Source organism: Phoca vitulina, unplaced genomic scaffold (assembly GCF_004348235.1).
Source record: "Phoca vitulina isolate PV1807 unplaced genomic scaffold, GSC_HSeal_1.0 scaffold34, whole genome shotgun sequence".
Taxonomy (NCBI): domain Eukaryota; kingdom Metazoa; phylum Chordata; class Mammalia; order Carnivora; family Phocidae; genus Phoca; species Phoca vitulina.
Genome location: NW_022589737.1, coordinates 5250214 through 5276047, shown reverse-complemented (window position 1 = coordinate 5276047; position 25834 = coordinate 5250214). Strand labels below are relative to the sequence as shown.

At 45.1% G+C, this 25834-nt stretch overlaps 2 protein-coding genes and 1 non-coding gene across 8 annotated transcripts in view; 1 reads left to right on the top strand and 2 right to left on the bottom strand.

Moving 5' to 3' along the window:
- NFRKB (nuclear factor related to kappaB binding protein) overlaps nt 1-10590 on the top strand; it is a 41534-nt gene extending 30944 nt beyond the window's left edge. For 3 of the 5 annotated variants that reach the window (XM_032426257.1, XM_032426255.1, XM_032426256.1), the window contains 4 exons: nt 1500-2267; nt 5295-5401; nt 6183-6318; nt 6434-10590. In XM_032426257.1, the coding sequence (XP_032282148.1) occupies nt 1500-2267; nt 5295-5401; nt 6183-6318; nt 6434-6559 (1137 nt within the window). In that variant the 3' untranslated portion in view covers nt 6560-10590. Of the gene's footprint in view, nt 1-1499; nt 4319-5294; nt 5402-6082; nt 6319-6433 lie in introns of those variants that run through there. The other 2 variants (XM_032426258.1, XM_032426259.1) reach the window with 2 other exon arrangements.
- Nucleotides 10562-25834, bottom strand: part of TMEM45B (transmembrane protein 45B) — a 52712-nt gene continuing 37439 nt past the window's right edge. For both annotated transcript variants that reach the window (XM_032426262.1, XM_032426261.1), the window contains exons 2-6: nt 16053-16249; nt 13893-14099; nt 12814-12998; nt 12205-12350; nt 10562-11132 (exon numbers count right to left, since the gene is read on the bottom strand). In XM_032426262.1, coding sequence (XP_032282153.1) covers nt 11024-11132; nt 12205-12350; nt 12814-12998; nt 13893-14099; nt 16053-16233 — 828 coding nt within the window. In that variant the 5' untranslated portion in view covers nt 16234-16249 and the 3' untranslated portion in view covers nt 10562-11023. The remainder of the gene's footprint in view (nt 11133-12204; nt 12351-12813; nt 12999-13892; nt 14100-16052; nt 16250-25834) is intronic.
- On the bottom strand, nt 18232-18338 carry LOC116645928. Its single transcript, XR_004302043.1, has one exon. It is a non-coding gene; the product is annotated as a U6 spliceosomal RNA (small nuclear RNA).

Genomic DNA, 25834 nt, shown 5'->3' with positions numbered 1-25834 from the left:
AAGGTGTTTGAAGGCGGGGTTGCTTGTGAGGTTAGCTGTGGTTAAATCACGTCAGACTTCGATTTTAATTTTAATGTGATGGGGAGCCACTGAAAGATCGCAGGCCAGAATGACTTGATGTGGTTTACATTTAAAGAGCTCCCTGGCAGCTGCATAGGATGGGCTTCAGGGGGCAGTGGAAGCGGGAGACCAGGTGGGACGTAGTCATGGCAGTCCAGGTGAGCTGGGGCTGGCTCGTGTGCATCGTCTTTGGAGGTGTGGAGAGGTGCTGGGATTCTGGATATAGGGTTGACGGTAGAGCTCGAGTGATTGTCCGGTGGGCGGAGTATGGGGTCTGTTGAAAGAAGGGAGTTGAGTGTGTCCCACAGCTTTGGGCTTGAGTGATTAGGTAGATTGTGATACCATTTACTGAGCTAGAAAACACCGAGGTGCAGATACTGGAATTCAGACCTATGACCAGTGTGTTTATAAAGTCAGCACGTGTATCAGGGGTATGAAAGTGTGAGTGATGTGAGGCTGAAAATGGATCACTCACTGGTTACAGGTAATGAGTACACTTGACTGGCCACCACTGAATTGGTGGCTGTTTGGGAATGGGTTCAAAAGAGAATGTAAGGCGAGGAAGTAGAGACAGGGAATGTAGGCAATTTTTCAGCAATTCTGCTTTTGAAGAGAGCAGAGAACCGGGGCTGGATGGGGGATGTGGAGTAAATGAGGGTCTGCTGCTTTTGTAGGTTGAAAGATGTTAAAGCATGTTTGCATTCTGATGGCAGTTATCCAGTAGAGAGGGGGAATGCAATGGAGAGAAGGTCCCTGAGGCTAGAAGAGTTGCATGTGTGACACATGGGACGTTGACCTTAAATAGGAGTTGGTGTGTGAATCCAGGAAGTCTGGCTCCAAAGCCCGTGCTCTGGTCCCCCGGTGCCATTCTGCTGCTCTCATTATTGACGGTCATCATAATTGTCAATAAAAGACATTTTTTGAAACAGTTGGGGAAATGCAAATATATATTATTAGATACTATTTATAGATGATTATTAGGTAATAGGGGTTTTGTATGTGTGTGGGTGTGGCCTAACGTGATCTATCTTGGAAAATGTTCTGTGTGCACTTAAAAAGAATGTGTATTCTGCTGTTTTGGGATGGAATGTTCCATATCTGTTAAGTCCATTTGGTTTAATGTGTAGGTGATTATTTTTTTACTTTAAAAAGTCTTTTTCTAGGTTAGAAGTGTATCCAGAAGTATTGATCAGCAAAATGATATATAGTGGTTTACTTTAAAATATTCCAACTCCTCTGTCCACCCCCCCAAAAAAAGGGGGAAGGACAGATAAAACAAGATTGGCAAAGTGGTCACTTTGAAGCTGGGTACATGGATTTGTTATACACTGTTCTCTACTTTTGTAAATGTTCACCAGTTTTTGAAACAAAAAGTTAGAGAAATGTCAGCAGCTTAGCACTGCGGCTCCCCTGGTCAGTGCTGTTTCTTTCCCATCCAGGTGGCCATCACCGGGCAGCTCGGTGTGAAGCCCCAGACGGGCAACAGCATTCCGCTCACAGCCACTAACTTCTGCATCCAGGGTAAGGATGTCTTGCGTCTGCCGCCTTCTTCCATCACCACGGATGCCAAAGGCCAGACGGTTTTGCGAATCACTCCGGACATGATGGCCACGTTGGCCAAGTCCCAGGTCACCACAGTCAAATTGACCCAGGACCTCTTTGGGACAGGAAGCGGCACTGCGGGCAAAGGCATTTCTGCTACCTTACACGTCACTTCCAATCCGGTTCATGCCACGGAGAGCCCTGCCAAGGCCAGTTCGGCCAGTGCCCCTTCATCCACTCCGACAGGTACCACCGTGGTTAAAGTGACTCCTGACCTCAAGCCAACAGAAGCCTCAAGTTCAGCTTTCCGCTTGATGCCTGCGCTCGGTGTGAGTGTGGCAGACCAGAAGGCGAAAAACACAGTGGCTTCTTCTGAAGCGAAACCGGCTGCCACGATCCGCATCGTGCAGGGCCTGGGAGTGATGCCCCCCAAAGCAGGCCAGACCATCACAGTTGCGGCCCATGCCAAGCAAGGGTCCTCAGTGGCCGGTGGGTCTGGAACTGTCCATACTTCAGCGGTGTCCTTGCCCAGTATGAATGCTGCTGTGTCCAAGACTGTGGCCGTGGCTTCCGGGGCTGCAAGCACCCCCATCAGCATTGGGACGGGAGCCTCTGCCGTGCGGCAGGTCCCTGTCAGCACCACGGTGGTTTCCACGTCCCAGGCTGTGAGTAACCCAGGGGGAGGGAAGAATAGCGCTTCTGCTTAGGGGCCTTCTCTTTTTAGGAATGGAAAGTACACCTGGTCTGTATCACTTCATTTGACCCAAACAGGCTTATTTCCTAATAGGCTTTTTTTGTTTAATTTCGAAACAAATTTATGAAGTAGTATATGTGTACGTTCTTATAAAGGATTAAAACAGTACAGAAGTATGTAGAGTAAAAGATAAAATTTTTTTCACCACCCCCTACTTCTCCCTTCCTGAGGGCTAATTACTACTGGTATTTTGGCATTTATCCTTCCGGTCCTTTTCCTGAGTATCTTCATACAGTATATACACATAGTTTAAAAAGAAATCCCTGTAAGAGACCTTAAATCCACATACTGTTCTGTGATTTGCCTTATTTATTTAAAAATATGTTTTGGGGATTGTAGTAGATCCATGTGGGTATTGACAGCATTCTTTTTATTGATACATGGTAATCCGTAGAAGGGGCGTGCTTGAACCTTTGTTCTATTAAAGACCAGTGCTGTGGTGAATGAACACGTATAAGCATTTCTGGAGTGGAGGATGCTAGAATAGGGCAGGGATACATATGGAAAGCTTTAACTCCAGTCATGTAACCAAAGAGGTCACACACCTTATACTCCCCTCAGCAGCTCTCCTCTCTCCCCCATACCCTAACCAATGCTGGGTATCCCGGGATTTGTTTGTTTTAACTTTATCTTAGTGGTGAAGAGAGTTCTTTTTCTGTTTCATTTCCCTGATCTTTAGAGGAGTTGGGCATCCATTTTGCCACGTGCTGTCCAGTGGTGAATAAATCTGCCAGTTTTCTTCTGGGGTATTTGGCTTTTTCACATTGTTTGAGGTGGTTCTTTGTATCTTCTGGATGTTAATTCTTGGTATGTGTAGAAAACACTTCCTTCCAGTCTGTCATTTTTTAACCTTGCCTATGGAGCCTTTGCTCTACAGGCATTTTATCAGATTAGATCTATCAACATTTTCTTTTATGGTTCCTGGGTTTTGAGTCTTGTGCTTTTCATACTCCAGGATTATAAAAATATTAGCCTTCATTTTCATAAAATATTTTCAGGGTTTTAGAAAAAGTATAGTCGATAATCCATTTGAAATATGTTTTGTGAATGGCATGTCATAGAGATGTCATTTTATATTTACTTTATTCCAACATCATCAGCTAGTTTATTCTTTACCCACTAACTTGAAATACTACACTTATCATAAAGCAAATTCCTGTATCAGCATAGGTGTGTTTCTGGGTGCACGTGTGTTTTTATTTTTTAGCCTGTGGATAAGGAGCACTGTTCTGTAGAGTGGGGTGCCTATGCACAGTATAAAACGCAGTTTTACTTTCCTAAGCAAGCTATATAGTAAAACCTCAATAATTTGGATAAAAGCCAGAGTGGTGGAGGAAGGAGGATATTAGCAAAACCAGCCAGCCAACAAACCGTGAAATACAGTGTGGCTTAAAAGGAAGTATTTATTTAGGTTCTCATATCACAAAAGTTAAATTAAAGAAGCAAGGAAACAGTACATACTTGATCCACTTTTCTTTCTCTTGAATCCTTCTCCTAACACAGAAAGGTAGTAAGCCCGTGGCATCTACTCCATCACAGTCTAGACAAATACAACCTGGGAGCCTGTGAGGGGCACGGAGCATGGAGCAGGGATTCTTTTCCTAGTCTACTTAGCTAGTTAGGCTAGTTCATAAAGAGACAATTCCAGCTGGTGTTCTGGTGGTATGAAATGTTGGAAGCAACTGAGGCATTCTTAAGAAAATAAAACCATAAGTAAATCCACCTGGAGGCACCATCTTAAATTATTCTGTTGCCTGTTAACATCTTTGAGTGCTTTCTGATGGGCTACAACTTGTGAGTCAACTGGAGATTGGTGTGGGGACCTGTGACACACACAGTTTTGTACCTGAGTGCCTGGCTTCTTGAGAAATAGCTTGCCCTTGGGAAGTGTCGATGCCTTTTCTGAGTATCCTAGCATTGAATCTTTTTTTTTTTTTTTTAAGATTTTATTTATTTGACAGAGATAGAGCACAAGTAGGCAGAGCAGCAGGCAGAGGGAGAGGGAGAAGCAGGCTGTCCGCTGAGCAGGGAGCCCGATGCGGGACTCGATCCCAGGACCCTGGGATCATGACCTGAGCCGAAGGCAGCCGCTTAACCAACTGAGCCACCCAGGCGCCCTTGAATCATTTTTTTTTTAAATCAGATTTACACAAGATTTTACTGTGTATAAATTTTACTACCAACTAAGGGTTAAAAGGCAGGCATCCTGCACACAGGTGATGCAGTGAGCTAATCTTTGCCATCCTGAAATCCCAAAGACTCTAGGCCTGTTGAGCTTCTATTTTGTTCCTTTTGGGCCTTAGTGGCTTTGGGGTTGGACTTTTCACTTGGCTGAGTTTATTATTAATGTCCCTTAACTAACCTCTTATCTCTGGGAGAGACGAAAAGCACTTGGAAAATGTGACCTGTTCCTAATCTAGCGTGCTGGGCTGTGTGCACCCCGCCAGTGAGCCTGAGTTCCAGGGAAGCAGGATTGTGCACTATATTAACTCCTGAGTGCCTCTGTCCTTCATCACACTTCCTTCAGGTAGTTGTGTGCCAAGTATCGGGAGGTACACAGATCACTAAGACCCTACCCTCTGTGGAGCTCAGACTCTTACCGTGCTTAAGTGAACACAGTGCTTTCCTTTGCAGTTTAGTACTCGTGTTTATCCTGATGGTAGCGGTTATATATGGTTGTTGCTGCTTCCGGGAGTGAGAAGGAAGGAGTATGGTTAACAGATCAGATGAGACCTCAGTAGAGTATGTGAGCACTTATTACAGCCTGTCAGCAGTTTTAGGAGGGCAGCCTGGGCCCACCCCTCAGAAATATTGGGGTCCTGCAGAGTATAGGAAGTGAGAGCATCTCAGTGCTTGCTCCTCGGTTCGGTGGCCCTGTAGGTGGCGCTTAGTTCTCCTTCCCTCCTATCCCGTAAGCCTGATTTCTTTTTCTCTTTAGGGGAAGCTGCCTACGCGGATCACGGTTCCACTGTCTGTTATTAGCCAGCCTATGAAGGGCAAAAGTGTGGTCACGGCCCCCATCATCAAAGGCAACCTTGGAGCCAAGTAAGTGCCGGCATGATGGGCGGGCAGGGCTTCCACGTGGCTCCTTGCCACACACAGGAAGGGCAGCTAGTTTTTCTGGGGCTCTTCTTGGATATTTCTCCTTCGTTGTGCTCATCCACAGTTTTGAGCACCTAGTATTGTTTCTAGGTGCTGGGGACACAGAGCAGTGATGAAAACAGACAAAAATCCGTGCTGTCTTCAAGCTTACATTGTAGGGGGAGGAGAGAAATAATAGAGTAAAATACCATGTGGGTTGGTGATATGTACTATGGAGAAAAAAGGCAGGAAGGGGATGGGAAGTGCTGGGAGGGGGTGGGCTGGTGCCGTGGCTCAGATGGCAGTGTCCAGTGTGGGTGTTAGGGAAGGCCTCACTTTGACATTGAGCCCTGTGCTGTGATAGTTCAGAGGAGGAGGGCTTACTTGGGAGCCTGGGCTTTGTGTGGTCCTGCCCTAAACAGGGATAAGGGGCATGATGACATCAGTCAGATGGTCTCCAGGCAGCTGTTTTGGGGAAGAGTTTCTTTTCTGGAATGCCCACTTCCATGGAGTCCTGTCCATTATTTCTGCTGATCGGGGTACGGTGTCAGAGCCGTTGTATCCAGAGCACTGAGGGCCTTGGGGCTTTATGGGAAGCCTAGAAGCTAGGAGAAAGGTGGTCTCACCAGCTGGTTTCCATTTCAGTCCAGAATGCAGGAACTTTCGCTGGGCTGCAGAGCTCCCTGTTTTCCTTAAGCACACGGCCCGCCTGTTACGGCGCCTCACTCCTGCTTTCCCTCCACAGCCTCGGTGGCTTGGGCCGCAATATCATCCTCACCACCATGCCCGCGGGTACTAAGCTCATTGCTGGCAATAAGCCTGTGAGTTTCCTCACTGCCCAGCAGTTGCAGCAGCTTCAGCAACAAGGTCAGGCCACACAGGTAAGGGCCAAGGCGAACTGCTGGCCGTATCAGGCTTGTCTCCCCTTTGCTGTTCGTTGGCGACTGCGGAGCTCGTTTGCGACCTCCTGACCAGACCCTCTCTCTTTGCACACAGGTGCGCATCCAGACTGTGCCCGCATCTCATCTTCAACAGGGGACAGCTTCGGGTTCCTCCAAAGCAGTCTCCACTGTCGTTGTGACCACAGCTCCATCTCCTAAACAGGCACCTGAACAGCAGTGATTCGGGGCGAGAGAGGCGGCGTCCATGCACGCACACACCCGGGTCTGCCCTCCTGGCCGAGATGAGGGGAGCAGAGAGGGGACATCGTTCTTCTCAGCTTGTCTGGTTAGGGAAGGCCGGCAGTGGGATGATGGCATCAGTGGCCTGGAATCTGCCGCCACACTCCACGGTGGAGCACACTGAGAAAAGTCCCCTCCAGGCTTCCAAGGGCTGTTCTGTTCCGATCCGGGAGAAGCTCCTCTGTTAGGGCTGGGTGAGGTCACTGTTGGGCCCCACGAGCCCAGTTCTCTTCTGGAGAGCCAGGCGGCGGGGGAAGGCTCACAGCCGCAGAGCATGCACACTGGCAGGAAGCCTCGTTCTCTGTGGGGATTGGGTTTTTTAGCTTCTGCTCTTCTCTGTGACTAGTGGTCTAGATAGGAGTTTTTGTGTCCAGAAATTTTTATGTAACTTATTTTTTTAAGGAACCTGTTGTACATCTTTATCCAAGAGGAACCTGGGCTTTAGCCCTCTCCCCCCGCCCCCCCCCCCCCCCAAACTGATTACTTATTCTTTTGACCAGGATGAGAGAATAGCAGGATTCTTAGTAAGTTGGTGGCTGACTTGATCACTACATAGTAATGGGGAGGCTGTAAGGTGGGCAGGGAATCTTAGGGAACGAGAGAGTATGGGTTCCCCGAAATGGGATGAGTTTGGCACCGCCTCATAAAGACGAGGTATCGGGATCTTGATTGTGGTCCGTATCTTCACCTGCTGACTTTGTTGTCCTTGTCAAGCCTGTTCACACCAAAGTCCAGAGCCAGTGGACAGAGTAGACAAGCAGCAGCAGAGATGCTGCTTTTGCAGCTCAGACCGTATTGCGGTTCAGAGATTGTATGTTCTGCTTTGCTCCAGAGCAAGTCTGCAAACCACAGCCCTGGGGCTGGCTACCAGTTTTTGTAAATAAAGTCTTATTGGAACACAGCCCCTGGCCATTTGTCTATGTATTATCCATGGCTGCTTTCAGTTAGAAGGCAGACCTGAGTCATTGCCATAGAGTTCATATGGCCCTTAGGCCTAAAATATTTATGTCCTTAGGCCCTTTAGGTAAAACTTTGCTGACTTTTGCTCCAGAGTAGAGACGGCAAGAAGAGAGTGGGTGTGCGCACCAGGCCGCTCGGTCACAGGAGAGGTCAGTCGGGATTTACTAGTCCTTTCATCCTGGCTGTGTCCCCCTTCTCAGCCTCTACCAAGCTCTAGGCAGAGCTCCGAACAATATTGGAAAATGTCGTAAGTGAGTAAAGCCCTGGTTGTTAACAACATAGGCCTCTTTTGTAGGGGAGCAGGGGTTGGATGGTGGAGCTTTCCTGCAGGGTCAGAGCTTCCCTGTCTCTCTTGAGAGTGTCCAGATTATTAAAAATGTGTCTTTAATCTGTGGAAATTCAGAGATGATTTTTTTTTTTTTCTGGCAAGGAAGTGGAGTTGAGGGGCAGAAAATTTCCGTGGCCTAGGTAGAGGGGGTTGCCAGGTGGCTGCTGAGTGATGAGACGGGCTGCAGAGGAGCAGGGAAGGTCAGAGTGGCTGGTGGCTTTCTAGACATCTCATTTGATTCTTGAAGCAGTTCTGTGAAACAGACCGCATTATCCCTCTTCTGACTTCTCATCCCTGTGACAGGTTGCAGGTCTGAGTTGGGGTTAAAGAGAAGCAAGATGTAAATCCAGTCTTCTGATCCTTTCTGCTGCCTTCCTAGGGGAGGGTGGCTGTGATGTGTCATGCTGAGACGGGGGGACAGTTGGAATTGGGGGGGTAAGCCCAGGTTACAGAGCACCGAGGTGAACTGGCTGAGGGGTGACTGAGCTTTTGCTGGTAGTGGGGGGCTGGCACAGAAGTCAGACGGGGAAGGGGGAGAGGTAGGGACTGCCATGAAGGAAAAAAATGGCCTTTTAGCTGAGTAGAGGAGAGGGCATCTGTCCTTTCCAGGACTTTGATATTTGCACGTCATTGCTTCCTAGAGTCACATTTCACATGAAGGGTCCGAGTGACAGTTTCTAAATGAGAAAACGGTAGACATTTGAGGGATCCTGTCTCAGGTATTTATTGCTGGTTAAAACAAACCTTTCTCGAAGTTACTTAACAAGTGATGGCATGAAAGTAGTTCCGACATTCAGCCCTGCCCCACTCTTTTATTTACTGAAGTCACCTGGCTGTGTCTGTCTCCTTAGTGCCTGGAGACATTTACCTGCCCACTCAGAACAGAGACGTTTCAGGATGTTAGTGTGGGACTGGCTCCCTGCTGAGTACGATTTGGTACCGCCCAGCCTGTTGGTAGGGTGCTGAGGAAGGGCAGCCCCTGCTGGAGTTGTTCAAGGGATGTCAGCAGCATTTGCTTCAAACATGGTCCTTGGATATAGACCTCAGGGGTCTTGTAGAGATGTGGGAGCTATGGCGGATGTTTTGGGGGAACATGCCCAGAAGAACTTGTGGGAGCCCTTGAGCCTCAGCACCTAAGGTTCAGAGGTTGGTAAAATTATTCAGACCGTGTGCCTAAGACTGGATTTGGTGACTAGCACTGTGATGGGTTTGTACTTTAATACCACATCTAAGAAGGTTTTTCTCCAGGATTGATCAGTTCCATGAAGGTATCCCAAACCGTGATATGAAAGGGGCATCACAATAAGTTTCAGTGTTGCCTATCTGATCTTCACACCTCAACCCCTCACTCTGCAGAAAATACTACATTTCCTTACCGTGTGCCGCACTATCCCACCCCATCCACCCGCAGCGATCTTTACGATGAAAGGAACACTGTGAATAGGTTCCTTACCCCCACCTCCAGTCTCTTCGGGAAAGAACATGTTTTATGTTAATTGCCCATAATGGGTCCTCCAGTACTTAACTGAATGGATGTTTGGGTTCCTACTTCGCAGGCAAACAAAATTGGATCCTGAAAGGGGACCCACAGTTTCTCTTCTCATAATTAAATCCCATTTTCAAGTAGCCAATTCTTAATCCCTGAGATGTGACTTCAGCACTGAAATGCTAGCTAACCGTGGGAGGTCAGCTCTCACGCAAGTACAGCATTTCTGCCGAAGAGCACATGGTGCTGTGTGTCGAAGATCTCTGCCGTATCTGTGTGAAGTAGCTGGGGGGGCTCTATCGAGAAGCAAGCTGGCTTTGGAGTCCTGAAGGCTGGCTTTGCGACTTCGTAGCTCTGTGACCTTTGGCTCATCAACTTCTCTGCAGAACTGAATGTGCTTTCATTATAGGTGGTTGTGTGAATCACATGGGAGACGGTGCCTGTCAGTGTGTGTGAGGTGCTGTACACACGAATGATATGTTGGTCTGGAAGACCTTTCCAGTTTGTCCTAGCCCACTTCTGTCAGTTTGTGGAACTTAACTAAACTCTCCGTGTTCCTTCATGATTTCATGGTCTCTGTGCTTCCTGTTCTCTATGCCCGGAACATGTTTCTCCAGGGCAGACTCCCCATCTCCTCCCCTCCCTCACATTCATGGTAGTTGTACTTACCCCTTATGGCACCAGTCACCCTGTAGGTAACTGCATCTCTCTCCCGTTAGACTGTGAATTCCTGGCTGGACAGGTATCTCAGTAATCCTTCCAACCATTTCAGTGCCGGTGCCAAGTAGATGTTTAATAAATATTTGTTGAAGTTTTATAAAAAAAAAAAAAAAGAAAGAAAAAACATCCAGAACCAGGATTACAGTGTCAAGACTTTATATTACTATTTCAAGATCCACATCCTTTGCAGGATTCTTACCCTTTGCTTTCAGCTGTATTTAAATTCAAGGTCTTCAATAACCTGCCATTTTTCTCTCTACCTCATTATACAGACTTCCTGTTAGCATCTTCTTGTGAGGGTACTTTTGAGGACCCAGAACATCAGCGTTCCAGCTCTCAGCTGGGCCACTAGCTAGCTTCCTGGTTTAAAAAAAAAAAAAAAGTCACCTTTGGCCTAATGTCATCACTTACGAGTAGTATTGCAGTACTCTGGAATATTAATGGTTAATTAAGAAATGTTTAACAAGTAATATTTAAAGTACCAAAGCTTATAAATTGTTTTACTTAAAAAAAAAATGTGCTAGAATTGTATCTTTAAAATAAAGGCAGTCTCACTTAATTTCTGATAAGCTACCTGTTTTCTTCAGAAAAAAGGAATAAGTTATCAAAAGCAGTATTTTCTGCTGGATTCATATCCTGGATTCATCCATGAGGCCCCATCCTGTTCTGAAACTTTCAGAGTCTTTGATTTCTCTTCATACTGGGACACAAAGGCTTGCTTCATTTTTCTTTATGAAGGATACCATAGCAACAGAGACTTTAGTCAGTTAAATGAGAAGGTGCAAATATATAGAACCTTAAGAGCAGACCAGAGCAAGCATTGAAATGGAGATGAGCTACCCCTTTGCACACTCTAGCTGTTCGTACTCAAAGGGGCTTGTCCACCCCGCATTGATGACGGGTGGCCTCCCTTATTCCTCATCTGAGCCACTCAAGAGGGCCGTCTGGTAAGTGTGATCTGACTTCAGCTTCCGAATGCCAATGATTTCTCCTCCGTGCCTCTTTAACCGAGTCAAATGGCTGTAATAGAGCAACAATAAGAGCGCAGGAAATTAGCCCCCGAATGCCCTTATTCTCTCAACCAAGGATGGTTAAGGCATGCACTGGTTCTTAAAGCATTTTCTTTATATGTCTATCAAACATATAAAGAAACCACAACGTGGTTGTCCGCATATCTTGCTTGGACACTATTCATTGGTAGATAATTAATATTTAATGGTTGATGTCGTAACACACTAAACATAGGTCTTCTGTCTCCCAGCTTATTGTTTCACTGACCAGGCAGAAGAACTAAAGGAAACTGTGACCTTAAGTTCCCTTCTGTTTGGTCTGCATGGAACTCGTGTGTGTGTGAAGTAGATCTGCTTTGGGGAGGGAAATCAGAAACTAGGAAAATGAGGGGCAGCTACAACAGAACTAATTATTAGCATATCGAAAAAGTCACTCGCACCGCAGTTCAAGGCCAGGTCTGCTGTTGACTCATAGGGTGACCTCGATCAAGTTACTCAGTCTTTGAAGCCTTGGTTTCCCGGTTTGTAAAACGTTACAGCACATACTTCATAAAATAATGAGGATTCAGTGGGGTAATAGACGTGAGGTTCTTACCGCAGGGCCCGGGACAGTGAGTGCCTGGGAATGGTCAGCTATTCTAGTAACCGCTGACGAGCACTTGAAAGAGCACTTGCTGTTACAGCATCGTGTCTGATTGCCACATCTCTGGGAAGGAGGTGGGGCAAATCTAGGAATAAGGTGATGGGCTCAAAACGATGGGACAGTGGGGTCTGTAGTCCAGCACTGATGCCTAATTCAGAGTTTTTCCTTTCACAATGCAGGCTTCAAGTCCATCAGAACTGCCTTTGAAACCTGGGTCTGTCAGGTGACAGGGACCAGACAGTCCTTTAACTTCTCAGAATCTCATCACCCTCATTTGCAGACCTGGGCGTACAGTTGGCACTCAAAAAGTGGTCGAAGTTAGCACTGCTTAGTTATGAAAGGTGGTCACTGGAAGTAAAAATGATGTAGTGTAGTAGATTTGGGGGACCTGGGGGTTGTTAGGAAGAACCAGACAGAAGTTGTCTTCCCTTGGACATACCAGAAAACGAGCGAGTAGCTGATGGCCACAATGCAGAGGGCAGCCAAGTAGTGCCAGCAGAAGCACATGGTGACGAACATGAGGTTTGCGTCATCTTTCTGGTCCCATTCGGGTCCTCCAAAAGGTGGGAACAGCACAAACCCGATCTGGCGGGTTATACAGAGAAGCCAGCCTTAGTCGGTCCTGAGCAGCAAGCCCGCCTCTCCCCGCGGCTGCCCCTGCTGCTGTACGTCCCCCACTGCCTCCTCCTGCCCATACCCCTGGGAGCACAGGAGGGCCTTTTGCATAGGAGAATGGCTCTAATTCTGGCTTTAGTATGGGCTTACTTAAAACCACATTTCAGGGGCCTATAAAACGGTATCCATGCCTCCGCTAGGGAGGGCACGCGGGCTCGCTGTGTATGCTGCATGGGATCCGCCTGTCAGCTCGTCAGCAAGGTACTACTGGACGAAATGCCCTAAGTCGGGGGCTAGGCACGGGAAGACCAGTGGTCCTCCACAGCCCTTCCTGTGGTGTACGTCCGTGCTGGCCCTGCGGACCTGCCTTGCACGAGCTCTGTGGGGCTCCTTGAATGCACACAAGGTGAAGAGCACCGTTTTGAATAATTACCTGCCAGAACCAGGTGCCCTGAAGAATAACGAGACTGGTTCGGAAAAGTTGCAGCACAATATTGTCCCGGAGGACCACCTCTACGAAGATGCTGAAAGCCCCTCCGAACACCGCACACAGCAGGAGTGAGTGGATGTGCTGGTCCAAGGGTGGTCGGTTGTGGACGTGGTAGTAGAAGAGAAAACCTGCACAAAGCAATTTCGGCCATCATGGGTTTGCTGCCTTCTGCTTCAAAGGCTTCATCTGCACTGTTACCATTCCTAGAATGCCCTCCTACGCCTGTCTCAAAGCTAGATTTTCCAGCAGTTAAGTCAGTTTATATAACATTACAGGGCAACAGACACAGATTAGATTTATTTCGTGTATGTGTGAAGTGGATATGTGCTGCAAAGGATGGATCTTTTAAAATCTCTTTACTCAGTACAGGATGCGTAGGTGAAACACGCTGATTTGTGACAAATTTGTGTGTGTACTTGAAATTCAGTTTTGCCCCCTTTTACCCCCCCCCCCCCCCACCCCTAACTCTTCCTGAGGTACAGATGTAAGTAAGGTTGTTGGATTACAAAATGCTTTTTCCTTACCCCGGTTAATATGAGTTATATTGGGAAATCTGTCCTAGCTGCTTGGGTCTCCTGAGGTTTGTCATGGAGTCCAGACAGGAACATTCCGGGTGAGAGGTGGAGTGCAGTTTCTCTTCCCTGAACAGAGGGAGTTATCCTTATGCGTGGTGGCATCCAGCCAGGTTTTGGAGAGTTACTGTGTGTTTCAGCGTGGAAGTGCACACATGCTCTCATACACATGAACGTGATGGGGGAGGGGGCAGGGAGAGTTTGTGCACAGAGATCCAGAGACTTTGGCTGAAAGCCTTATGTTTTCATGGGCTCTTTTATGGACTATGTCCCCTGGATCCTCCAGAGCACAGGACCAAGTCCTGAATCAGGTGTCTGAAATTCAGAGATTCGGATTTTCTGGGGAAAGTTATTGTATTTGCAGTATTTCTGGTCTCCCTCTCCTGATCCATCATAAACACAATTTGTCAGTCTCTTGCATTGTTTTTTCCATCCGTACCACTAAGTTACCTTCAGTGAATACTGCCACAGCCATAACCAGTCTGTCCAGCCCCAGGGGAACGTGGCTGACGAGACAGGTGAGCATATCCACGATTCCCGAGACTGCGAAGAATAAATACATGGTGCTGTGCTGCCAGTTCATTAACTTGCACCACTCGTTTTCATGGTACAGGTGGAGGTGGGGCCCGTCCGGAACAAACTGCTCGGCCAGGATCCCTGCAGGGGGTGAGAGTGGAAATTGAAGTCAGGAAGGAAGTTGAGACATGGGTGGAAGTGGCCTCCAGTTCAGTGCACCTGCTTTGCCCCCTCAGATGCAGCTACTTCAGTGTAAGATGCATTTGCTGACGAACCTGTGTAGACATCTTGCCTCTGTTGTTCCTTTGGGGGTCAGGGTGTGGAGAGAAGAAGCGATAGAAACAGCCACACGGGTCCCCGGGATATTTGTCTAGTGGCTGAGCTGAAAGCAAGGCATAATCACTTAAGTGAGAATGTGCTTGATACATGAATCTTTGGGCTAAGTGAGCAGTGAGAGAAATCCCAGAACGAAACCATTAGGTTGAAAATAATGGGATCTGAGCAGAGACACACTACACTGGTGGGGAAGATAGTGGTGCATGCCTGAGGGGGGAGCAGCGGCTCCCGGGTGTATTTTCGTAGGGGCAGACTTCGAGTGAGTGGTTTTCCTGAGCACAGAGTGCGCTCTGTGAGCCGTGAGTCCTTCCCATAGCTTAAGGTCTCTGTACCTAAATACTGGGAGAACCAGGTGAAGGCCTGTCACCGCGGTGTTTCTGGCCATACTGTGTCTTATGAGAGGCAAGCCTTTGAGACAGTGGCTCGTAGTTCTTAGCCCTTCTACTTCATCATCTGTTTTGGAAGGCAAAAGATTGGCCTTTATGCCTGGTGCCCAAAATGTTCTTGGGGCCTAGAATAATCCTCCATGACAACATTCTGGACCCTGTTCCCCAAACATTTTTTTTCTTAAACCCAGCCCCTTCCTGAATTTATATGTGAGGGATCAAGGAATTGGTGTAAAGGACCCGGGAGAAGAAATCCCACTGATACTAGAATGGGAGCTCTGCGAGGGCAGGGACTCTGCTTGGTTCCCCACTGTATCCCCGAGACCCGGAATAGTGAGGTCCTGCTGGGTAGGAGCTCAGGAGATCTTGTGGAATGAGCAGTAGCTTCACCCAGCAAAGAGGCCAAATACTTTTCTAGCTCTATTTTTCTAGGCAACATTGATGCTGTCCTTAGCATTTAAGCTGTATAGTTCCCATCACCTCGACTCCAGAAAGAGAAGATGCCTGACTGACTGGTGGATGGGAAGAGTCAGCGGGGCTGGGCAAACAAAGCTAGGTGCCTCTGCTCACTCTAAGAGGGGCGACTGGTGTTGCTTCGGTTCCTTCTGAGATGCTGTGGGCCTAAGGTGAGAAGTGGCAAAATGCAATTGCAGAATAAAGTTCCTCGTTACCCCCACGCTGGGCGGATCCTGAGGAAGAACACTCTCTAGTGTTAGCGCAGTGGGCCCCTTCTCATGTGGCCACTAGTGGAGTGGATGACGAGTCACAGTGGAAGTGTGTGGGTTTTGTTGGAACAGGGCACAGTAAAGGAAAATTCCTTTCCGATAGCCCTCTGCTGGCTTTCTTCAGTTTCTTCCATTGCCTCTCTTACTAGTCCTCTAGCATAAAGTCCCCATCTTTGTAATTGCTTGAGATATGGGGATGGAGGATATGCCAAGGAATTCGGTGGTAGCTACTCTTGAGATTCTAGTGGAGAGACAACTGGGAAAAAAAGATGATTTTTCTAAACTAAACTGCATTTAGTACTTTGCCAATTCATATACATGAGCTTACTCTATTATTTTTTCTGTTATGTTTTATCTTTTTCATCAGGTATTTCTTCTATTCCTACAACTTATACCTATGTCCTTCTAGGGCGAAGAATGTAGTTTATTTGGTAGTTTTTCACGGTGCACTATGGTGTAAGGTGCTATTAACTGTTAACAGTAACAAAGCTCAGTACACAATAGATACTATAAAATATGTAGTGGCCCGCTGAAAATCCTTTTTATTATCTGCCAGTGGAAGCATCCATTTCACAGGATCCAGAAAATGGGTTAAGGTTTCTGGGTGTGGTGGGGAGATCCCTTGGACCAGATGACCCCCTTCTTACCAATGACTGAAAACAAGGTTCTGATTGCGGCTTCAATGATTTCGAGACACTGATGGTAATGAGTCAGTCGGCTGCTTTTCCCCTTCTGGTGAAAGTACATCAGTGGGTACTTCACTGACCACCACAGTCCAACTATCAAGAAGAAGCTCCCTGGGAGAGCATGGCCCTTAAAGTTTGCCATCGGTGTTCTTCAGCACCTAAGAAAATAGGGGACAGCTGTCAGGTGGCTGAATGAAGAAAACATAAATGGATATTTTAGCAGGAAACATGTGACTGAGGATTCCAAATCATAAGCCATATGAAGAAGGACCCACTCTTTCTCAGGGGTGCTCACTCAGCAGACAAGACTTCAAGGACATAACACGAAGGCTTATTTTATGAGGACTACTCCAACCCTGGCCGTCAGGACTTCCACCCCCTCACTGGCTACATGGGCTGCTTCACATCTGATACATTTACAGTTGAGCTTTCCACCTTTCCTCAAGAACTTCCACAAGTTTTAAAAAACAAGTCAAATCGTATTTAAAAGGCTTCTACTGAAAAGCAGCAGTCACGTGCTCCATCCCTCCTTACCCACTAGTGAAACCACTTTAATCCCTTTCCACTGTTTCTTCTGGTATTTGCTGCCTGGATTCTCGTTAATTTGTGCAGGCGGCCATTTGCTCGTTTATCTTTGTCAGGCATTATCTACCAGCTTCCTGGAGTTCTCTCTCCTCCTCAACCCTTCACGTTCACCATAGTCACATGATGTTCATTTGCTTCAATCATTAGTTTCATTATTATGGCTCTGTAGATCCAAAGTCCTTACCAGGGCCCATAAGCCCTAGTGATCCCAACTATCTCTTTGACCTCTCCGACCTACCCCTCCAGCCCTGCCACACGGGGTCCCTTCCCTGGCCTTCCATTTCCAAGCACGGATAGTTCCTGCTTCAGGGCTTGGGCTGTCTGTTATTTCCAGCAGCTTCCCCCAGAGCCAACAAGTCTCTCCTTCACTTTACTCAGGTTGCTGTTCAAATGTTACTCTAGTCCTGGACTACTTTGTATGAAGTAGCAGGCATGTCCCACTTTTCAATCCAGGTATACTTTTTTTTTTTTCGTAAGAATTCATTCATTGTATGTTTATTATTCACAGCTGATCACTACCTACCAAATAGTATCCAGGTATACTTCTAAATTTTCTTTAAAGCATGGATCACTATCTGATATTCCATATTGATTTTTTTTTAAGCATCCAGCTCTACCCACTGGAATGTAAAGTCCCTGAAAGTAGGGATTTGATCTGTTTTGTTATTGCAGTTAGCCACGCACTTAGAGTTGGGTCTGACAGAGTAAGCACTCAAATACTTGTGGAACAAATACATGCGCATCCAAGTAGTATATTATGGGTTATGTTTTCATCATTTTTGTTTTTTTTTAAGAGCTGTTTTAGGTTTACAACAAGATTGAGAGTACGGTAGGGAGATTTTTCACATACCCCTTGCCTGCGCACATGCATAGTCTCCCCCATTATTGATCTCACTCACCAGACTGGTGCTTTTTTTTTTTTTTTAAACCAAGGATGAATCCACATTGACACATCATAATCACCCCAAGCCCATAGTTTACCTTAGGGTTCATTTTTTTTTTTTTAAGATTTTATTTATTTGAGAGCAAGCATTGGGTGGGCGGGTGGGAAGGGCAGAGGGAGAGGGAAAAGCAGGCTCCCCGCTGAGCAGGGAGCCTAATGTGGGGCTCGATCCCCGGACCCCAGGATCATGACCTGAGCTGAAGGCAGACGCTTAACAGACTGAGCCACCCAGGCGCCCCTAGGGTTCACTCTTGATGTTGTGCATTCTGTGGGTTTGGACAAAATTATAATGACATGAATCCATCATTATAAATATCACACAGTATTTTCACTGCCCTAAAAATTCTCTGTGCTCTGCCTGTTCATCTCTCCCCCTCCCCCACCCCTGACACCACCCCTTTTTACTGTCTCCATAGTTTTGCTTTTCCTAGAATGTCAAATGTTGGGATCATAAAGTGTGTAGCCTCTTCAGATTGGCTTCTCTCATTTAGTAATATGCACTTTAGTTTCCTCTGTGTCTTTTCATGGCTTGATAGCTCATTTCTTTTTAGCACAGTATAGTTAACATATGTGTTATATTAGTTTTAGGTGCACAATATAGCGATGCAACAAAAAAATACGGAACGCTTCACAAATTTGCGTGTCATGCTTGTGCAGGGGCCATGCTAATCTTTTCTGTATCATTACAGTTTTAGTATCTGTGCTTTCAAAGTGAGCATTAAATAGTCTCACATTTTCCAGGAAATAGAGACAGATATATAGTCTTTTATATTTAATTACATATTTACCATTTCTAGTGTTCTTCCTTCCTTCCTGTGCATTTGAATAACCCTCTAATCTCATTTACTTCCAACATAAAGGATATCCTTTAATATTTCTTATAGAGCAGTTCTCTTACCAATGAATTCTTTCAGTTTTATTTATCTGGAAATATCTTTATTTCATTTTCATTTTTGAAGAATAGTTAGGTTGGATATAGAATTCTTAGTTGGCAGTTTTTCCTTTCAACACTCTGATTATGTCATTCCATTGGCTTCTGGCTGATGAGAAATCAGCTATTAATCATATTGTTTTTCCCCAGTGAGTTACTTTTTTTTCTTGCTTTCAAGTTTTTCCTGTTATCTTTAGCTTTCAGCGGTGTGACTATGATATATCTTTTTGTGGGTTCTTTATGTGTTTTGTTTTATTTTTTGATCTTGGCTGAGCTTCTTGGGTCCGTAGTTTAATATTTTTCATCAAACTTGGGAAGTTTTCAGCCATTAATTCTTCAGTTATTTTTTCTGACTCCCCCCCACCCTCTCCCCACCCCCCATTTTCCCTGCTCATTCCCGTGTTTAACCCAGAGCCAAGGATTTTCAACCCGCCCCCCCCCACCATCACCACCCTGGATTGCATCTGTTTCCCATGGCAGCAAAACTACTTGTTTTCATAGCTAGCACCACATTACTTAAAAGTCATTGGCTGAGTGAGGGGATAATGGCAGTGGCCTCAGGCAGAAAGGCCTTGGCCTCCAACTGTTTTACCTGAGGGTCTAGTAGCTTTTCAAAAACAAAAGCTTCTGTTGCGAGTTTAGCTGAACTACTCCAGAATATTGCTGTCTCCTCCTCCATTTCATGTGGCCAACTGGCCTGCAGGGGCCTTGACCTGGTATGAGCTCCTCCTGCGAGCATACCCGAAAGAACAACTGCAGAGTCATGAGTATGCGAAAGTTCCTGATATGACTTCCCCAATGGTCTCCCCCATCTCCCAGGGCCTTCCCCTTGTGTACCCCTTAAATAAGACCCCTGTGAAGCTGACCAAAACCTTGTTCTTTCTGGTTTGAACTGACCAATCCAGGCTTAGCCTGGGAATCCCAAGGGCTCCACTTGTGGACCCTCATAAAGGTATGTGTGCCAGGTCCTGTCATTCTCTCTACCTGCACTCTGCCTTCACCTCCCAGGTGGCCCCTTGAGGCATGCCTTGTACTTCTCCAGGACCTCTGAAAAATAAAATTCTCTATTTCGATAACAGTCTTTTGTTGAACAGAGACTCACCATCAGACACCCCAGGACTCTACTTAACAAATGTTAATTTAACAAAGTCAGAACAGCTTCTTAATTTGTTGTCTGACTTTGGTCAATTTCCAGTTCCTGGAAATGGCTGGTTTTGACAATTTTGTCTAGTTTTATACATTTTTTGTTTGTTTTTTGCTTTTGCAGAAAGAAATTGCCTATCTATCCATGCTGCCATAACTGGAAGGCTCTCTTCTCATTCTTCTTAAACCCTATATTGATCAACATAAGAAAAAAGGCCTCCATTTTCATTTAATGTCCCTTTAATGTCCCCCCATGGCCTCAGGCAGAAAGGCCATGGCCTCCAACTGTTTTACCTGAAAAGGCCTAGGGGCGCCTGGGTGGCTCAGTGGTTAAGCATCTGCCTTCGGCTCAGGTCATGGTCCCAGGGTCCTGGGATCTAGCCCCAGGAAGCCTGCTTCTCCCTCTCCCACTCCCCCTGCTTGTGTTCCCTCTCTCACTGTATCTCTGTCAAATAAATAAAGTCTTCAAAAACAAACAAAAAAACAAAAGTAAAAGGCCTGTTACAGGTCCCTTTCATGATCAAGCCTGTTATACTCCCTTGTTTTCTTAGCCAGAAGTGCAGAAAAACCAGCTTTGCAAATCCTTCCTGTCCTTCCCCATTTTTTGAGGAGCAATACCCTGAATAAAGGCAGAGTCCTTTCTGTTCGTATGAATTTGTCAAGCCCCACCCTCCCCTTTTACCTGGTTTCAGATTCACATCAGTGAATGCAGGGCCCACAGCATGTCTGTAGAAACCATTTCTAAATTTACTTACGCTACTTGGAAGGCTGAGTACCTTGATTTGATGAGGGAGAGGAGCAGGGAGGTAGATTTCTTCCAATAACCAATTATTAGATTAGTTTATTTGATTACCTCATAGGACATGTGGTAGAAATACAGGATGGGTCAGTTTCAATTAGGAGGCGCAAGGCAATAACCAACTTCAAATAGAAAAATAAAAATTTAGATTTCTAATAATTTGGATAACACCATTCAAATAGGTTAAGTCCCTGAGAAGTCTAGCTTTAAAAAAATAATTTAAAAAATAAAAAGCAAATGTTTAAGGGATAAGCTCTTTAGAATTACACTATAAACTACTTCAGCGGTACCTGGCTGGTTCAGTCAGTTAAGCGTCCAACTCTTGATTTCAGCTCAGGTGTTTTTTTTGTTTTTTAAGTAGGCTCCACAGGGCTTGACCTCACAACCCTGAGATGTAAAAAGAAAAAAAAAAAAAAATCAATCTAAGGAAAACCCACAGAGGAGAACATCAGAAAGTGCTTCTGCAAAGACAAGCTTCCTTTATTTTAATATATTTGCTATTTTTTGATATTGTATGAGATAGAGTGTGAAGGGAGGGCTGAGTGTTTTGGAGAGGTGGTAGCTTTAAGTTAAACCTGGCAGATGAGAAGACTAGTGGTTTGGGCAACTTTTCATGTCCTGTCTAAGGAGATCACTGGAAAAGGAACATCATTTGCATAAGAGGTTTGACATGCTTTTCCTTGTCCTCTTTAACCATTCCCCCCTCTACATTCTCTAATTTTAATCTGAGATAAGGAAATGAAATGGAAGACAAGTTAAAGATGTCCAGAACAGAAAAAGGAGGGAAGAGTAAGCAAGAGTAGGAGACAGGGAAAGAAGAGGACTGGAGAGTCACAGAAGTAGAGGGAGGGAGCAGAGGAGAAATTATGCTTGATGTAGTTTGCCTGTGGTTAAAAATAAAACTTGATATGGTGCCCTTTGTTTCTTAATAAAGCCCACATGTTCCCTTATTTTAGATGAAGAAAGTAGTGAAAGGATGTATTTAGATGAGTGAGAGAATCAAAAATAAGGAAATCGAATTTTATTTTCTTCCTTGAGTGCCTGGGCTTAGCAACCCGCACTCTCCAACATTAGAGCTAAGGACTTGGCATTCATGGCAGGGGGAGGAGTTAAAGCCAATTTTTGCCAATTTGAGATGACAGGATACAAAATGTATAGATTACCAACTATTACAGAGAACCTGGACCTCTTCTTAGTTCTAGCCATACATTTGACTTAGTAAATTATGGTTTATCTTCACCATGGGATATTACATAATCATTAAAAAGACTGAATTAGAGCCATACCAGCTGTACTGGAAGGTTTTCCATGAGATAGTTGGCTGAGACAAGCAAGATGGAAAAGACTACTTATATATGACCCCATTTTGAGCAATGGTAATGTCCTGCATATATGTATTACATATGTATATCGGCATATGATTATATGAACAGGGAAAGCAATATGGAAGAGTACTTTGAGGGTATGTAACACTATTCATTAGTTATTTCTGGCTCTCTGTCTTCCAGGCACATGGTACAATTGCAATTTCTGGCCCCCTTGTGGTTGGGTGGGGTCTTGTGAGTTGAGGGCAGAAGTGACATGTGTTAGTTCTGGGCAGAAATACGTAATTGCCAGTTCAAGAACCCTCAGAACACATTTCCCTTTACCACATTACTATCAATGTTCATGACAGTAGCTCTTCCATGAGCCTCGATCCCAGAGTGAGGAAACCTGGAGCAGAGCCCCAAACAAGCCATGATGAACACATGGCATGGGAAAAATAAACAGTTGTAATGAGCCACTAAGCTTTGCGGGTTGTTTTTATCTAGTATAACCTAAATTGTTATGAGTCATACAGATATACCGGATCAACATGTTATGGGTAGGACACTCAGGCTTTTGTAGTTTCTTTAAAAAAATACTGGAAAGCTTTACTATATCCAGGGAAGAAGTTATGATGGCATAAAGAATGGCAGAATTTGTACCAAAAAGGTGCCAAAGACAATTTTGGCAAATTGTATCTGGAATTGTCCCGACTCCCCCCTTTTCTTTTTGATATCAGATAGACACGTTTTCTCTTTCGAAATGGTGCCTGAGTTCTTCTACCCCCACCCTACTGCCCTGCCTTAAAAGACAGCAAAATTAAAATTCAGGCAAGCAGGGGTCTGTTTGTTACATTGTCAGGTTAACCTTTAGGTCCATTTCTCCAGTCCCCCCGTTCTCAACAGGGGGTGATGTGTCTGTTGATACTTTTGGTTGTCACAACTGGGGGTGATGGTGGCGTTGCTCACATCCAGTGGGTAGAGACTGAAAGTGCTGCTAAGCATCTTGCTATGTGCAGGACACCCCCCACAACAAAGAATTCTGCAGCTCAAATCTCAATAATGCTGAGGCTGTGAGACCCTGCTCTATTCTAGGCCAGCTTCCTATCCTGCTTTTTTTCTGAAGGAAACAGAGATCAGGCTGCCTTTATTTCTTTGTTATTTATGTCACCACTTATTAGAGTGTTCTACCTTCAAAACTGTTTATGGGGCATAAACTCACTCCTAGAAATTTTCTCCCTTGCTTTCCATATGCTTTTTTTTTTTTTTTTTTTTTTTTAAGGAACAGCTTTATTGATATATAATTCACATACCATTTTCACCTACAGGGTAAATTCAATGGTTTTGAGTATATCCATGGAGTTGTACAATCAGTCACCATAGTCAATTTTAGAACATTTTCATACCCACAAAAAAATTCCCCTAACCCATTAGTGACTCCATTTTCCCAAGTCCCCCCTCCCTCCAAAGTCCTAGGGAACCACTAATGTACATTATATTTCTATTAATTTACATATTCTGGACATTTTATATAAATTGAGTCATACGACATGTAGTTATTTGAGACTCGCTTTCTTTTTTTTTTAAATTGTTTGTTTATTTGTTTAATTGCTACACCCAGTGTGGGGCTCAACTCACAACCCCAAGATCAAGAGTCACATGCTCCCCTGACTGAGCCAGGCAGGTGCCCCCAGACTGGCTTCTTCCTTTTAGCATCATGTTTTCAAGGTTCATTCATGTTGTGGCATGCATCACTACTTACTCCTTTCTATGGCTATTTCATTGCATGCATATACTGCATTTACTGGTTTGCTAACGCTGCTGTAACAAACCACACTGGGTGATTTAAAAAACAGAATTTATTTTCTCACAGTTCTGGATGTTAGAAGTCTTAGATCAAGGTGTTGGCAGGGTTAGTTTCTTCTGAGGCCTTTGTCCTGGGCTTGAAGATGGCTGTCTTCTCCCTGTGTCTTTATATACATCTTCCCTCGGTGTGTGCCTGTGTCCTCTTCTTATAGGGCAACAGTTAGATTAGATTAGAGCCCTCCCTGACGACCTCATTTTACTTAATTATCTCTTTAAAGACCATGTCTTCGGGTGCCTGGGTGGCTCCGTTGGTTAAGCGACTGCCTTCGGCTCAGGTCATGATCCTGGAGTCCCGGGATCGAGTCCCGCATTGGGCTCCCTGCTCGGCAGGGAGTCTGCTTCTCCCTCTGACCCTCCCCCCCTCATGCTCTCTCTCTCTCATTCTCTCTCTCAAATAAATAAATAAAATCTTTAAAAAAATAAAAAAATAAAAAATAAAGACCACGTCTTCAAATATAGTCACCTTCTGAAGTACTGGAGGTTAGGACTTCAACAACATATGAATTGGGGGGTGGGGAGCATAATTCAGCCTATGACACCACATTTTCTTTATCTGTTCATCACTTAGTTGACTGTTCCATACACTTTTATAGATTTAATTACTAAATCACTACAAAAGACAACTCAGATGTATCAAAGAAGACACTCTGAAGGTTTCAACTAAGTATTCCTGGGACAGTTTCTCCTAATGAATCTCAAAGTCACCCTCATATGGTTCTAGAAGTCTCAAGTGCTTTCTTGCTATTTCTTTCTCTTTTTTCAAATAACAGCCTTGTTGACATATAATTCATATACCATAAAATTCAGTCCTTTAAAGTGTATAATTCAGTGATTGCTGGTATCTTCACAGTTGTGCAACCATTACCACCATCTGATTTTATAACATTTTCATCATCCCAAAAGAAATCCAGTACTCATTAGCAGTCATTCCCCATTTCCTCCCAATCCCTCCAACCCTGGCAACCACTAGCCTCCTATCTGTGTCCATGGGTTTGCCTATTCTAGATATTTCCTGTAAGTGTAATCATATATCTCTGCTTCTTTCACATAGCATGGTTTCAAGGTTCATCCAATCTTGTAGTATGTATCAGTGCTTCATTCCTTTTTATTGCTGTTGTTGTTGCTTTTAGAGGGAGAGAGAGAGAGAGAGAGCACAAGCAGGGGGAGGGGCAGAGGGAGAGGAAGAGAAAGAATCCTTAAGCAGACTCCCTGCTGAGCAGGGAGCCCAACTTGGGGGGGCTTTATCTCATGACCCTGAGATCATAACCTGAGCCAAAATCAAGAGTCGGATGCTTACCAACTGAGCCACCCAGGGACCCCCATTCCTTTTTATTGTTGAATAATATTCCATTGTACAGATCTGTCACATTTTGTTTATCCATGCATCTGGTTTTTAAATTTTAATCTTTAAAAATTTTTAAAAAATAGTTTATTTGACAGAGAGAGAGAGTGCAGAAGCAGGGGGAGAAGCAGAGGTAGAGGGAGAAGAAGGTCTCTGCTGAGCAGGGAGTCTGACGCAGGGCTTGATCCCAGGACCCTGGGATCATGACCTGAGCCCAAGGCAGATGCTTAACCGACTGAGCCACCCAGGCGCCCCTAATCTTTTAGATTTTTTTTTTTTTAAGATTTTACTTATTTGACAGAGAGAGACACAGCAAGAGAGGGAACACAAGCAGGGGGAGTGGGAGAGGGAGAAGCAGGCTTCCTGCTGAGCAGGGAGCCTGATGTGGGGCTTGAACCCAGGACCCTGGGATCATGACCTGAGCTGAAGGCAGACACTTAACGACTGAGCTACCCAGGTGCCCCTCTTTTAGATTTTTTAATTGAAGTATAATTGATACATAATATCCATTCATCTATGGATGGATATTTGGGTTGTTATGAATAATGATGCCATGAATATTGGTGTACATATTTTTGTGTGTACCTATGTTTTCATTTCTCTTTGGCATATACCTAGGAATGGAATTGCTTGATCATATGATAACTCTATGTTCAACATTTTGAGGAATGACCAGACTCTTTTCCAAAGCGGCTGCACCATTTTCCAATCTTACCAGCAATGTGAGAGGGTTCCAATTTCTCCACATCCTCAACAACACTTGTCATGTTCATCTTTTTTATTTTAGCCATCTTAGTGGGTATGAAGTATATCTCATTGTTTTGTTTCAT